Below are 12,680 nucleotides of genomic sequence, written 5' to 3'. Positions count from 1 at the left end.
AGGTGCTCCTTAGAGACGATAAATTCATAAAACCTTTCCTTCCAAAAGGCAACTTGAAAAGCCAAGATCTTTCTTGGGCGGTTCGCAAACAGCAAGTACCATCAGGAAATCCAGCCACATTGTAGAAATTTTTGCCTTTTCTGCATGACTATTTATTGGAGTGCCTATACCATAACCATCTCTAGACACCCAGAGTTCCTAGTTATCCTTGTGAGTTCCAATCAACATAATTTAATGTCATTTTTGTTTGCTATTTGCTTTTACTATCACACTTTACTATCACGCAAAAGTATAATTCTGATTAAATTCTTCTCATTGATTTTGGATAATTTGAGTAAAATATATTAAGGGTTATCAATATATTATATATCAGCATATTAATAGATCATTAAAATTGATATATTAATGGTTATTTCTGATTGATAGCTATTTTTAAAGTGAAGAAATATATATGGAAAAACGATTTTCTGGTAAAGTTTAATATTAACAAACAACATAGATCTGCACTTTATTTTTACAATGCTTAGTTTAAAGTGTCATAAACAGAGAAGCAAGACAAATAAATAAGTGTACAAATGGTGATTTTTTTATTATACACAATCTTATAATGCCATGGAGTCTGAGCAATGAATAAGAGCTCAGAGTTTAACTCATCAATAGCTCTACCTAAGAACAAGATAAGGTCAACAATAGGAAATTAATAAATTCCCAAATAATGTTTTATTTCTACCAGCTTGAGCATGCCACTTACTGTTGGAATGGTAACAGGAGAGGTCCAAAATGTAAATGGGTTGATTTTTTATGACATTTTGTAGTGTCAGATTTATAATTTTATGACCATTAAATTAAGGATTACTGCCAATTTCGGCTATCTCCCAGACAAGTTGATATTACATAAAAGATGAGAATAAAATTGAAGAAAGAAGGGCAATACCATGTTTACATTTACAATTTTACTATGGAATGAATCATAGACAACCTCAAAAGATTTAGATACCCTTTCTGCATCATTTCTCAGGGGGAAAAAAATAAGCTATTGCCTCAGGAAATATTTCTCATAGAAGATGAACTATTGCCTATCCTGACCTGCAGAGACAGTGCCTAAAACTGCATTCTAGAGCTTTTAACAATAGGACTCAAAAGCCAACACTGTTTATCTGCTGATTTCACATCTAGATAAAAAGACATGGTCCAAAGCTGTTCAGTCCTTCACATAAATGCCCATCTAAATGTTAATTGTAAAAAACTAAATAACAAAAATAAGACTTGATGCTGAAACTAATCTTTATACTTAAACAACGGGAAGTTTTATGAGATCTTTGGTGTGGAGGTGACAATTGATACAGGAGTGGAAAGTGCATGTGGACACGCAGGCAAGAGGCCAACGGCTAATCGTGCAATGCCCAGACCTGTATCCAACCTTGGCATTCTCTGCCCTTCGTGAGACTTTCCAACCTGAGATTAAACTTAATAAGGTCTATCAGCTAGGGTGCATTGTTTCTGAAAAAAAAGAAAAGAAATAAAGAAAGACAAATGGAGAATAATTCTGAACAGTATATGCAAGGAAAGTAGAGTTTATTTGAAGAATATGGAGCAACTCAAATGAATCAAAAAACTCATATATTAGACTAAGACAGGATAATAAGCTTATTTTTGAAATTTCAGCCTTGCCTTCATTAAGAATATTAATATAAAAACATGTGTATATGTGTGCATTATTTACTTTTAAATTTTTCTTTAGGGTTTACCAAATAAAGTCTTTAAGCATTCACTTAAAAACATAAAAATGCACTAAAGCTGCCTCTGGATATTTTGCTACCCCCCACAAAAGTGTATCTGTATTTAATTTCTTCTCTTAAAAGATGATTTTAATTCAGTTTACTCTGCCATAGGGATATGAGAAACAATATGACATCTGTCACAGAATTCTTCCTCCTTGGATTTCCACTTGGCCCAAAGACGCAGGTGCTCCTCTTCGGGCTCTTCTCCCTCTTCTACGCCTTCACTCTGCTGGGGAATGGGGCCATCCTGGCTCTCAGCTGCCTGGACCCCAGACTGCACACCCCCATGTACTTCTTCCTCTCCCACCTGGCCATAGTGGACATCGCCTATGCCTGCAACACAGTGCCCCAGATGCTGCTGAATCTCCTGGACCCAGCCATGCCCATCTCCTTTGGGGGCTGCATGACCCAGACCTTTCTCTTTTTGACTTTTGCTATTACAGAATGTCTCCTCCTGGTGATGATGTCCTATGATAGGTATGTGGCCATCTGCCAACCCCTTCGATATTCTGCCATCATGAGCTGGAGAGTCTGCATCACCCTGGCAGTCACTTCCTGGACCATTGGAGTTCTCCTGTCCCTGATTCATCTAGTGTTACTCCTACCATTGCCCTTCTGTATGTCCCAAAAAATCAATCACTTTTTCTGTGAAATCATGGCTGTTCTCAAACTTGCCTGTGCAGATACCCATATCAATGAGAACATGGTCTTGGCTGGGGCAGTATCTGTGCTGGTGGGGCCATTCTCCTCAATTGTAGTATCATACGTGTGCATACTCTGTGCCATCCTAAGAATCCAGTCAGGGGAGGGTCAAAGAAAAGCCTTCTCCACCTGCTCCTCTCACCTCTGTGTGGTTGGACTCTTTTATGGTACAGCCATTATCACATATGTTGGACCCAGTTATGAGAACCCCAAGGAGCAGAAGAAATATCTCCTGCTGTTTCACAGCCTTTTCAATCCCATGCTCAACCCCCTGATTTACAGTCTCAGAAACTCAGAAGTGAAGAATTCTTTGAAGAGAGTGCTGGGAATAGGGAGAACTTTGTAAAAGGATTACAGCTTCGTGGTTGACATGACTGAGGAACTTATCATTCCGAGAGGCTCCTGAGCATTCAGAGCATGAAAATTACCTTAGAACTAAATGAAAACCAGGTTGTCCTCTGTCTTACATCGGTTGACTGATTCAATTCAACTGATGTGGACTGGATTCTAGAAATCATTGTCTTCAGATATTATCAATAGAAAATCATGCCGCAACTAGTCTCTACCAGGGCCAGGATTTGGAAAGCATGGTTCCAGAACAATGCCCATCACCATATCCTCATCAAACTATAGTCCAACTCCCTGTCTCCTAAAGTGTTTTCCTCAAGACACTGTCTCCTCCAGAGGACATTCAACTCTTCTGTGGTCAAATGAGTCTATGAAGAATGAAATTATGGTATTTGCCAGTAAATAAATAGAAGTAGGGAATGACATGCTAAGTGAAATAAACCAGTCCCAAAAACCAAAGGTCAAAAGTTCTTTCTGATATGTGGATGCTAACACATAACAAGGGAGAATTGGGAGGGGAAGTATAGAAGTTCATTGGGTTAGTCAAAGAGGAACGAAGGGCGGGGAGAGGAGATGGGAACAGTCAAGATGGTAGAACGAATTGGACGCAACTTTCCTATACTCCTATATGAATATGTGGCCAGTGTAACTCCACATCATGTTCAACCACAAGAATAAGATCAAATTGTAATGGGTTTTATCCCATGTAATTATAATATGTCAAAATACATACCATCATGGATATCTAAAAACAACAAATAAATAAATTTTTAAAAAAGAAAGACTGCATACCGGATGTCTCCCTTTAGGCCTCAACCTGAATTAGTATAGTGAAAACTAAAACTTCATTTCGTCAAGTATAATCCTGTTCCAGCTTTCAACCACTGCTTTCCAAACTTATCTGATCACATGAAATTTTTTTCATGTGTTTGTTAACAGTTTTCTGGAACAAGAGATTTGACTGACTCATTGTGAATACCTCTTGAAAATGCCCTCTAAGGCAAATGTTTCTCTTTTTTTCCTCTGCAAAATGAATCTCTACAGAGGATGAAAGTCTGAGCACAGTATCCCTGATCAGCCTGTGAGAATCTGTGCTGTTTGGTTAGAGAAAGTGAAGGTCACTGTAGGGAGCAGTGATGTGGATCAAGGTCTCTGAATGCTTCATGATTGTGGTGCGCTTGCGCTGGGATCTCCCTGTACAAAAGTATGGGTTAACATTGCCGGTTGCTATGGCGATGCTGGCCTGTGGTCACTCTGTGCAAAAGCTCCGAGATATCAGTTTTGGCTTTGAAATTCAGATACTGGCTCCCAGAGATGGAGGATTCTGAGCATAGCGAGATAACTATAATATCTCATCAGCACTGTGAACTTCAAGTCTGCCTGCTTTGCAGAAACTTTCCCACAAATAATCTTTTAATGATAAAACCTATATAATAAAGTGCTGAGCTAGCTCTGGGTCGTTGCATTGCCATCCAGATGTTATGTCCCACCTGGTCTCAACTTTCTCTTTTTGTCCTTTCTAATCCCCCATAGCCCCTTGCAGGATTCTGAGTTAGCCGTGCAGGTCACGGCAGATCCCTATGGGTACTTTTCAATGACAGATTTTTTTGGAGATAATGACTTCAATCATCCCCTTCATCATGAATCAGTATGCCCTTATGATTCTGTATACATTTTTCTGTGTGTGTGTGCTCACTGCATAAAATCAGTATAATTGGGTATGTCAGAGTTTTAAAATCAAACTAATTTTCTCATAAAAACTTGGAAAAATTTCAAAACCCACTACTTACACAGTTAAAGGCTGTATCAGAATGATGTGCTTTCAGAAACACAGATAGAAAACACGCAATTTTAAAATGAGGCATTTTCCTAGGCTTAAATTTAGCATTATAAACATTAACATTTAATTTTTTGTCATCTTCAATATTTTTACTTTTATACCCTAAAATAACTTTTAATAACTGATGGCCATATGATAATAACTTTAAAACTATGCCCTAAAATGACTATTTGCATAATTTTTTTTTAGTTTTCTACTACATTTTTTTCTTTTATTTTAGTGTCCTGACTTCTACCTTTTCAGTAGGTCCCCTGGAGCATGAAGAGATACTGAAATATTCCAATACTTACAAATGGTCTACCATTCCCTAAGACTTTCATATGATCAGGAGCCATATTTCATTGTCCTTAAAAGTTTTCTCACAGTAAATGTGTAGTGTTGGAACACAGGCTGGCATGTTCTCAAAAATTCAATAACCAGGATAGATTTTCCTATGGTATATCCCATCAACCAGTGAGTCAGAGATCAAACTATAAAAAACTAATGACTCTCTAAATGGTACGATTGGTGCAGACTTTGGAAATAATACTTGTATCTCATGTCCAATAATATAAAAAATGTGAAATATGAATGCATATGACATCTCCAGTAGGAAATCATCTCAATCAAGAAAAAAGCAGAAAGCGTCTCTGGAAGCTACCATGGAGCGGATACTCTCCTATCTTTCCCTGAGGCACTGAAATCAGAACTTCCCCAACTCAGAACAGAGATTAGATAATACTTCCCGTGGATGACCTGTACTGGTGGTTTGTGCCCTAGCAGACTCTACCTTCAGGCAGGCCCTAATGATCCCCACTGGGACTCCTCACCCCTCCATGGACTCCTCACTGTCTCCATGCCTCCCTAACCTGTTCTCCCCGGCATCTCTACACCTTGGAGTCTGGAGACTGAGATTCATGAGATTCAAACCATGTCAAGTATTCTGGGGCCTGTAATGAGAGCTGTTGCCTCAGAGGTGTGCTCTGTGCCTTTCTCTGCTTCCTAATTGTGTGTCCTGCTGGGGAGGAAAATAGAAACAGAAAAAGACGATTGCTTTGTCTCTTCTTCCCAGCAGACATAGGCATGTTCAAAGTCTCATGACCTGGCCCCCCAGTGAGTCCTCAAGAGCTGCTAACTAGGCTGATCCCATCAGAGGAAAAACCTCCTTTTCTGAGGATTCTGCTGCATTTCAATCAGGAACAGGGGAGGGTTCAGCAGCAACCACAGAAGCTCTGAGAAACAGGACCCTGTTCCAACCTCCACCTGATCCTCCTTCTGAGGTCCTTGAGCCCAAATGTGAGAGTGAACCAGTTGCCTTATTTTGTTTTACCTTAAATTCTGCTTAGACATGATTTAGCATCTAGTCTTTGGTTGACTATCATTCCCTTTGGTTGACTATCACTATCACTCTTTTACTCTATCACTATTATTCTTTAAGTATCACAACAGACCTAAATTATCTCAATTAACACTAGAGATGCTCATCATTCACTTTCTACATTAATAGCACTAAGAAGTACACATTTCATGGATAAAGTATGTAAAGGTATTTTTTATTTACAAGTTTTTTTTTCATTGGTGGAGAAATATCTACAAGATAGAGAGGTATGTGGGAATAATGACACTAAAAAGTAAGAAATTTCTGCTGTGGGTTTAAATGAAATATATGCAATGACTTTCTTAGTCAAAGGAAATTATAGTCAGACATACTAAACAGTAGTGCTTCATTTCAGCACAATTATTATATAGGGTTCATTTATAAATTATACATTTAATGCTTGTCAGCACAGACACAATGCATGCTAAATTTAGGGGAAAAAACACTTACTGCAATGGAACATGAAGCCCACTGGACACTATAGCTATGTCTTGTACATACCTTATACAGCATTAAGGACAGTATCAGATATCTAGAATTTGCTCAGGAAATCAGTGTACAAGATAGATTTTCAGTAGCCTGGAGGATAGTCTTTGTGTTAGGAATGAAGAGAGTACAGAAAATGGACGAGGTTATCAGGTGACCATGTAGCAAAGTGAGCGAAGTTGGAGACAGTAAGACTGTAATAATACTTTTCTTTTTTAGAGGACTTTCATGTTTACTGCCTACCTTTATGTTAATCTCTTCTCCTCCTGAAGCACATCTTCACAATACAGTCTTCATAGGCACAGAAGCACCCATTTGTTATACTTTGTGCTCCTGAGTGCTGATGATGCAGGAAGCACTTGGTCTGACCACCGTTGCCCATTTTAATAGATTGACAATTACATTAAATGGACCCTCAGTTCTTCCTGGTCCAAAATAGTACTTTCCCCAGAAAAAAAATCCCTTATCCTAGCCCATACCCTGTAAGAAAACTTAACAAAGTCTCAGCTTGTAAGTATGTAAGCTAGAACTTGGTTTTCAGTTCTCCCTTGTCGCTTACAAGTAAACAGCCCTAGGGGTCAACTGAGCCATATATTAGCAATAGGTGCCTATTTTAGGGATTCTGCTTCACTCATGTCTACTACTGTAGAAAAAAACTATCCAGTTCACTGGACTTTTGAGATTTACTTTTCAAAATACAGGGTCCATCAAGTTGTGATGCTTTGTTTATAAATAAAGCAGTGGTTTCTTTCTCAGATATTTACTTAAAGAACTTCAGAGTTGCCTGATCACTTATTAACTGAATAACACTCAGCCATTTTTTTAATTCTGAAGTTATATGTATATAAATTAATACATCAGGATGCTTGAAATTCGCATTTAGAACTGGAACATATTTCAAAGTGGAAATGCCTCCTTCTTTCTCTCCAGGCTTTCAAAATGTAGTATGTTTGTTTTTCATTTGATTGCTAACTAATAGATACCAAGTAAAATAAGAAAAATAAATAAATAAGAAAGAAATGTATCCTAAATTCTCATGTTCAAAGTTTTGTGAAACCTACAGTTATCCTTATTCTGCTTTGAAAATTAATCAAAATTCAATACAGATCTTTCTTCTTGAATGAATTTCTTCTTGAACTTCCCCTAATTATAGTAGACTACATTTTAAAAGAAACCAGATCTCATGTAGCACCAATTCTTCATTGTTTATTCAGTTTTTACTTTTATTTATTCATTTGTCATTCAACAAATGTATACTAATTTCCAGGAATATGAAATAAACTTACTTCACTATATTAAAAGGAACCAAGATTAAAAAAAAAAACATAACTGTGCTGGAAGATACTAATGTATTCTGACATTTTCACCTGTCTTTCAGTTTGGCTATCAAAAAATTGTGAATTGTACTGGATTCCCCCCACCCCTGTCTAATATTGTTTTAAGAGACATAAAGGAAAACCAGGAAAGGAAATTACTGCTTTATAATCAACTGGATTGAAGTGTATCTTCCACAGCCAAATATTTTCCTAAGCTTCATGTATTTATAAATGTGGACAATTTGTCAGCCATAGAAATTGTTAATATTAACCTAACATCAAATCAACTTCAGTCATGTGTGGAGATTTTTAAATATATTATTTTTATTCATTTTGTATCAAGGTTTTTTATCAATGGTGCTTATAAGGAAAAAAAAAAAGAGAAAGAAAAAAGCATGTCACCTGTTGCTAGAAGAAGCGACCTATTTCTTTCTCCAGGTCTTGCTTAAACAGGTTACTTTGCCCAGAATTTTCTTCCTAGTTTTTAGATACAACTTTGGAAACTCTATTCAGAAACTGTCATGCTCTCCAAAAGTATGATGGGACAATGCTTCAAGCAGAATATCTAAAGCTTCATTGATTTAAAAATCAATAATGAAAAAGGAGAGAAGAAATTTTCCAAGTAACACATTACTTGTTGGTAGAAAAATATAACTAGAAAAATGAATTATTGCCTAATGGTGGATTGGAGAGCACGAATCAGAGCAAGAAGAACTTTTCAGAGATCCTAGTTAGTAGAGCTATTGATTGCTGATCACCCAAACACCCATGTGGACTTTCAGCCACCAGGTGGCTAGGACAGCTGGAGTGGACTTTTGCAGACCCCCAAACTCTCCAGTCATATGTTTCCTGATACTGTCTTGCCTTCCATCTGTAGATGGTCAATCTCCTTGGTTATAGGTGGGTTTTACAAGTCTGTTTCTCAGAACACAGCTCTGTCTTTCATATGCAAGTCCTTCTGGGAACACACTTGACAGCACCCTTGGTCTGATGATGGTTACAACAGGGACCAGCCAAAACCAGTGTCATTCCTCATGCTAATCATGGAAAAGTGCTAAATATCAATTTATTTACCCTTGTTTGCTGTAGAAATCATGTTAAATTTCAACATGATTTACTAAAGCAAATTTTATCCATAATCTAAGGTCAAAAAGCCAAATTCATCCATTATTGTACCACCAATTATTTCATCTTTTGAGTATCTTATCAAGAATTTATTGAATCAGATATATTGAATTATCAATTTAATAATTTCTTGCTATCACCTAATTATAAAGCGACAGTTCTTGTTGCTGAGGTCAGCCACTGTTTTTCAGTTTAAATAGCAAATTACTGTTTTTGAAATTTCAGGGATAGGGTGTGTTACAAACATGAAGGGTTGAATTAATAGCAAAGTGGGCATATTTCCTCCTTACCTTCATTCCAGCCTATGTCTTCTCTGAGAGGATCTAACAGGGAAATTTTGTGCAAATAGTTCCTGGGAAATGTGCCTCAGTGTTTTCACAGGGACAGCCATAGGAACCTGCCAGGCCACTCTCCTGAGATCTTTCAGAGCTTATGGAAACACATTTACACCAGTGCACACTGAGGCCAGGCTTATGCTACTGACTGCTTGATGAAACGCAATTTGACCCAAATTCTATGTGTTACAAAAGAAAAATTCTTATGCTGAATTAATAATTCTGTGAATCACCCAGTTGACCAGTTGCCAAATTACCAAATGTTACTTTCTTTCAATATTTCAAGAAAATTGTATCCACTTTTATAGATATGAACACTTATATATTAGTGTATATGTTTATGGAGAAATAAATATATATCATTGGACATAAATTATCTATACATGCATACATGTATCATATCACTTTCTTCTTCTTCCTACTCTCTACCTCAAAGCATTCCACATTGTACACATGCATCAAAACATCATAGTGTGCATCGAAAATCCATACAACTATGATTTGTCAATTGAAAATAAAATTAATAACAAAAAGCCACTGTTTAAATAATTTGTTTTGTGTGATGTCATATACTGCAATCTTTAGAATCCAGTGATAATTTAAATACTTAAAGAAACTCAACCATGATTTCTATCAAAGTAGTTATAATTATTTTCTTTTCTGGGACTATCCTTATTTTATAGCTGTCTCTACTTTCCAGTATTTGTACTACATATATGCATATGCGAAGCTCTTAGACAATCTGTTTCATGGTGATGTTATTCGTATGGGTTTGCTAGTTCTTAATTGCATCAATGTCAAAGCCTCCAGGTAATTAATCCTTAGTTATATATTTTTCTTCCAAACCTTGTATGTCAGATTAAAATATTAACTTATAGACAGACAATTAATTTTTTTAAACAGGTAATACTTCATTTAGTTATGTATTTGCTTATAACTGAATGGTTCTTAATAGCATTTACTAATAAATTTTCACACACCTAAAATCTATGAAATAATAAATAATTCGTTTCAATGTTTAAGACATTTTAATGTTTTAAAATGATCATGTCACATAGCTATCTGACATTCTCTTTAATAGAGAAATGGAGGAAAATCAGACAATGGTCACAGAGTTCATCCTCCTGGGATTTTGTCTTGGCCAAAGGATTCATGTAGTTCTTTTTGGAATTTTCTCCCTCTTCTATGCCTTCACTCTGCTGGGGAATGGGGCCATCCTGGCTCTCAGCTGCCTGGACCCCAGACTGCACACCCCCATGTACTTCTTCCTCTCCCACCTGGCCATAGTGGACATCGCCTATGCCTGCAACACAGTGCCCCGGATGCTGCTGAACCTCCTGGACCCCGCCATGCCCATCTCCTTCAGGGGCTGCATGACCCAGACCTTTCTCTTTTTGACTTTTGCTCACACTGAATGTCTCCTCCTGGTGATGATGTCCTATGATAGGTATGTGGCCATCTGCCAACCCCTTCGATATTCTGCCATCATGAGCTGGAGAGTCTGCATCACTCTGGTGGTGACTTCCTGGGCATGTGGCTCCCTCCTGGCCCTGGTCCACCTGGTCCTTATCCTGAGGCTGCCCTTCTGTGGGCCTCATGAGGTCAACCACTTCTTCTGTGAGATCCTGTCTGTCCTCAAGCTGGCCTGTGCCGACACCAGGCTCAACCAACTCTGCATCTTTGCAGCCTGCGTGTTCATCCTGGTGGGGCCCCTGTGCTGCGTGCTGGTGTCCTACACGCGCATCCTGCTGGCCATCCTGAGGATCCAGTCAGGGGAGGGCCGCAGAAAGGCCTTCTCCACCTGCTCCTCCCACCTCTGTGTGGTGGGGCTCTTCTTTGGCAGCGCCATCGTCATGTACATGGCCCCCCAGTCCCGCCACCCTGAGGAGCAGCAGAAGATCCTCTCCCTGTTCTACAGCCTTTTCAACCCCATGCTGAACCCCCTGATCTACAGCCTGAGGAACGCAGAGGTCAGGGGTGCCCTGCAGAAGGCTCTGTACAAAGAAAGTCATTCCCAGCTGCTCTGATATTTGAATCAGCAGCCTCAATAGTCCTCTGGAATCTTGGTGCATAATTAATGTTTACAAGAAGAAATTTTACTAATAGTTTCATATCTGTGCCTGAACAGGACCAGAGCCTGCCCTTTCTCTTCCTCTTGAGGAATAATTTTAGATCACTCAATGTAATTTTAGATGTGCTCATATCACTGATTTTCCATGAGTTGAGGTTGGATCATATATGCTTTCATATTTCTCACTGAATTGAGTATCAAATGAATTTTAAAACTATTCATTCATTGTCAGGATCCCCAAAATTGAGCACATTCCATCAACCTCCTTAACCTAACTGTATATATGTGCTAAGTGCATATGTCTTAGTATTTAGAAGAGAAAACCAAAAAAGCTGCAGCCTACTGTGGTGACCCCAAACTCAGCAGCACACACATCCACTCTCCTGTGACTGTGCCTGCCATTGCAAGGACACTCAGGCCGGTCTAGCTGCTCATGCTGCATGCCATTAAGAAACTCCAGATGACAGTCACTGACTCTAGGTAGGGAGTGAACCTGTTGGCCGAGTGAAGATAGGACATCCAAACACAATGAGAGAAAGGAGAGGAAAAAGGCCTCCACACAGCGTAGGAACAGTGAGCATCATTCACAAATGTGGGGCCAACATGTTCAGTAATAGGTAGTAAAGGGTAACACTGAGCCTTCCTCTCTTACGTAGACTGAAAATGTGTATCCAGGAAGATGGCCAGTGTTGTTTAGGATTAACCAGAGGACATGGGAGGTGGAGCTGTGGGTTTTGCTGCGCACCATCTCTACATGTGGCTTCCCAGGTCTTTCCATCAGCACTGCCCTCTTGTTAGTTCAGGTGTAGATCATTTTCCTCCTCTGAATTTCTACCCCTGGAAGAGGAGATTCCACCACAAAGTGTGGGTGCCTCACCAGCCGGCTGAGGGGTGGATTGATTTTGCTCATATGAGCTACTTGATTAGGTATGAGCACCATATACCACACGTGGCTTCTCAGGGTGTTAGCTATAACATTCCTGTATAACAGCCTGCCCTGAGATGAGGAGGGCCACTTTCATCCAGAGTCTTTCTCAATTCCACCAGGAGAGCAAATACAGGACTAATTGGGGGTTAGCATGTACTTGATTCAACTATACTTACTGTATGTGGATGGAGATACTCAGGTGATTGCAGAATATAAAACAAAATAGGTTTTTATAATAACAGCTAATATTGGGATTCGACACTTATCAAGTGGTGTATGCTATACATTGGTATCTCTTTACAACGAACAATTTCATTTAGTTATTTTAACAAATCCATGCAGAAGATCCTGTTATCACTCTATTTTATATAAATGCAATGCAGAAATTAAC

General features: G+C 38.6%; 2 protein-coding genes across 2 annotated transcripts; both read left to right on the top strand.

Annotated features, from left to right (window-relative positions):
- The first annotated feature begins 1,896 nt into the window (after window positions 1–1,896).
- LOC107149082 (olfactory receptor 13) lies at window positions 1,897–2,829 on the top strand. The gene has a single exon (XM_015493861.1). It carries the CDS (start codon window positions 1,897–1,899, stop codon window positions 2,827–2,829), a length of 933 nt encoding a protein of 310 aa, XP_015349347.1.
- A 7,546-nt stretch (window positions 2,830–10,375) lies between these two features.
- On the top strand, window positions 10,376–11,317 carry LOC107149151 (olfactory receptor 2A1/2A42). Its single transcript, XM_015493914.1, has one exon. It carries the CDS (start codon window positions 10,376–10,378, stop codon window positions 11,315–11,317), a length of 942 nt encoding a protein of 313 aa, XP_015349400.1.
- The last annotated feature ends 1,363 nt before the right edge of the window (window positions 11,318–12,680 follow it).

Source organism: Marmota marmota, unplaced genomic scaffold, assembly GCF_001458135.2.
Source record: "Marmota marmota marmota unplaced genomic scaffold, marMar, whole genome shotgun sequence".
Lineage (NCBI taxonomy): Eukaryota > Metazoa > Chordata > Mammalia > Rodentia > Sciuridae > Marmota > Marmota marmota.
Note: the sequence above shows the minus strand (reverse complement) of the source record. Positions and strands in the feature narration are given on the sequence as shown.

Coding starts and splice junctions, on each gene's coding strand:
- LOC107149082 (XM_015493861.1), top strand. CDS start 1,897: ATGAGAAACAATATGACATCTGTCACAGAATTCTTCCTCCTTGGATTT.
- LOC107149151 (XM_015493914.1), top strand. CDS start 10,376: ATGGAGGAAAATCAGACAATGGTCACAGAGTTCATCCTCCTGGGATTT.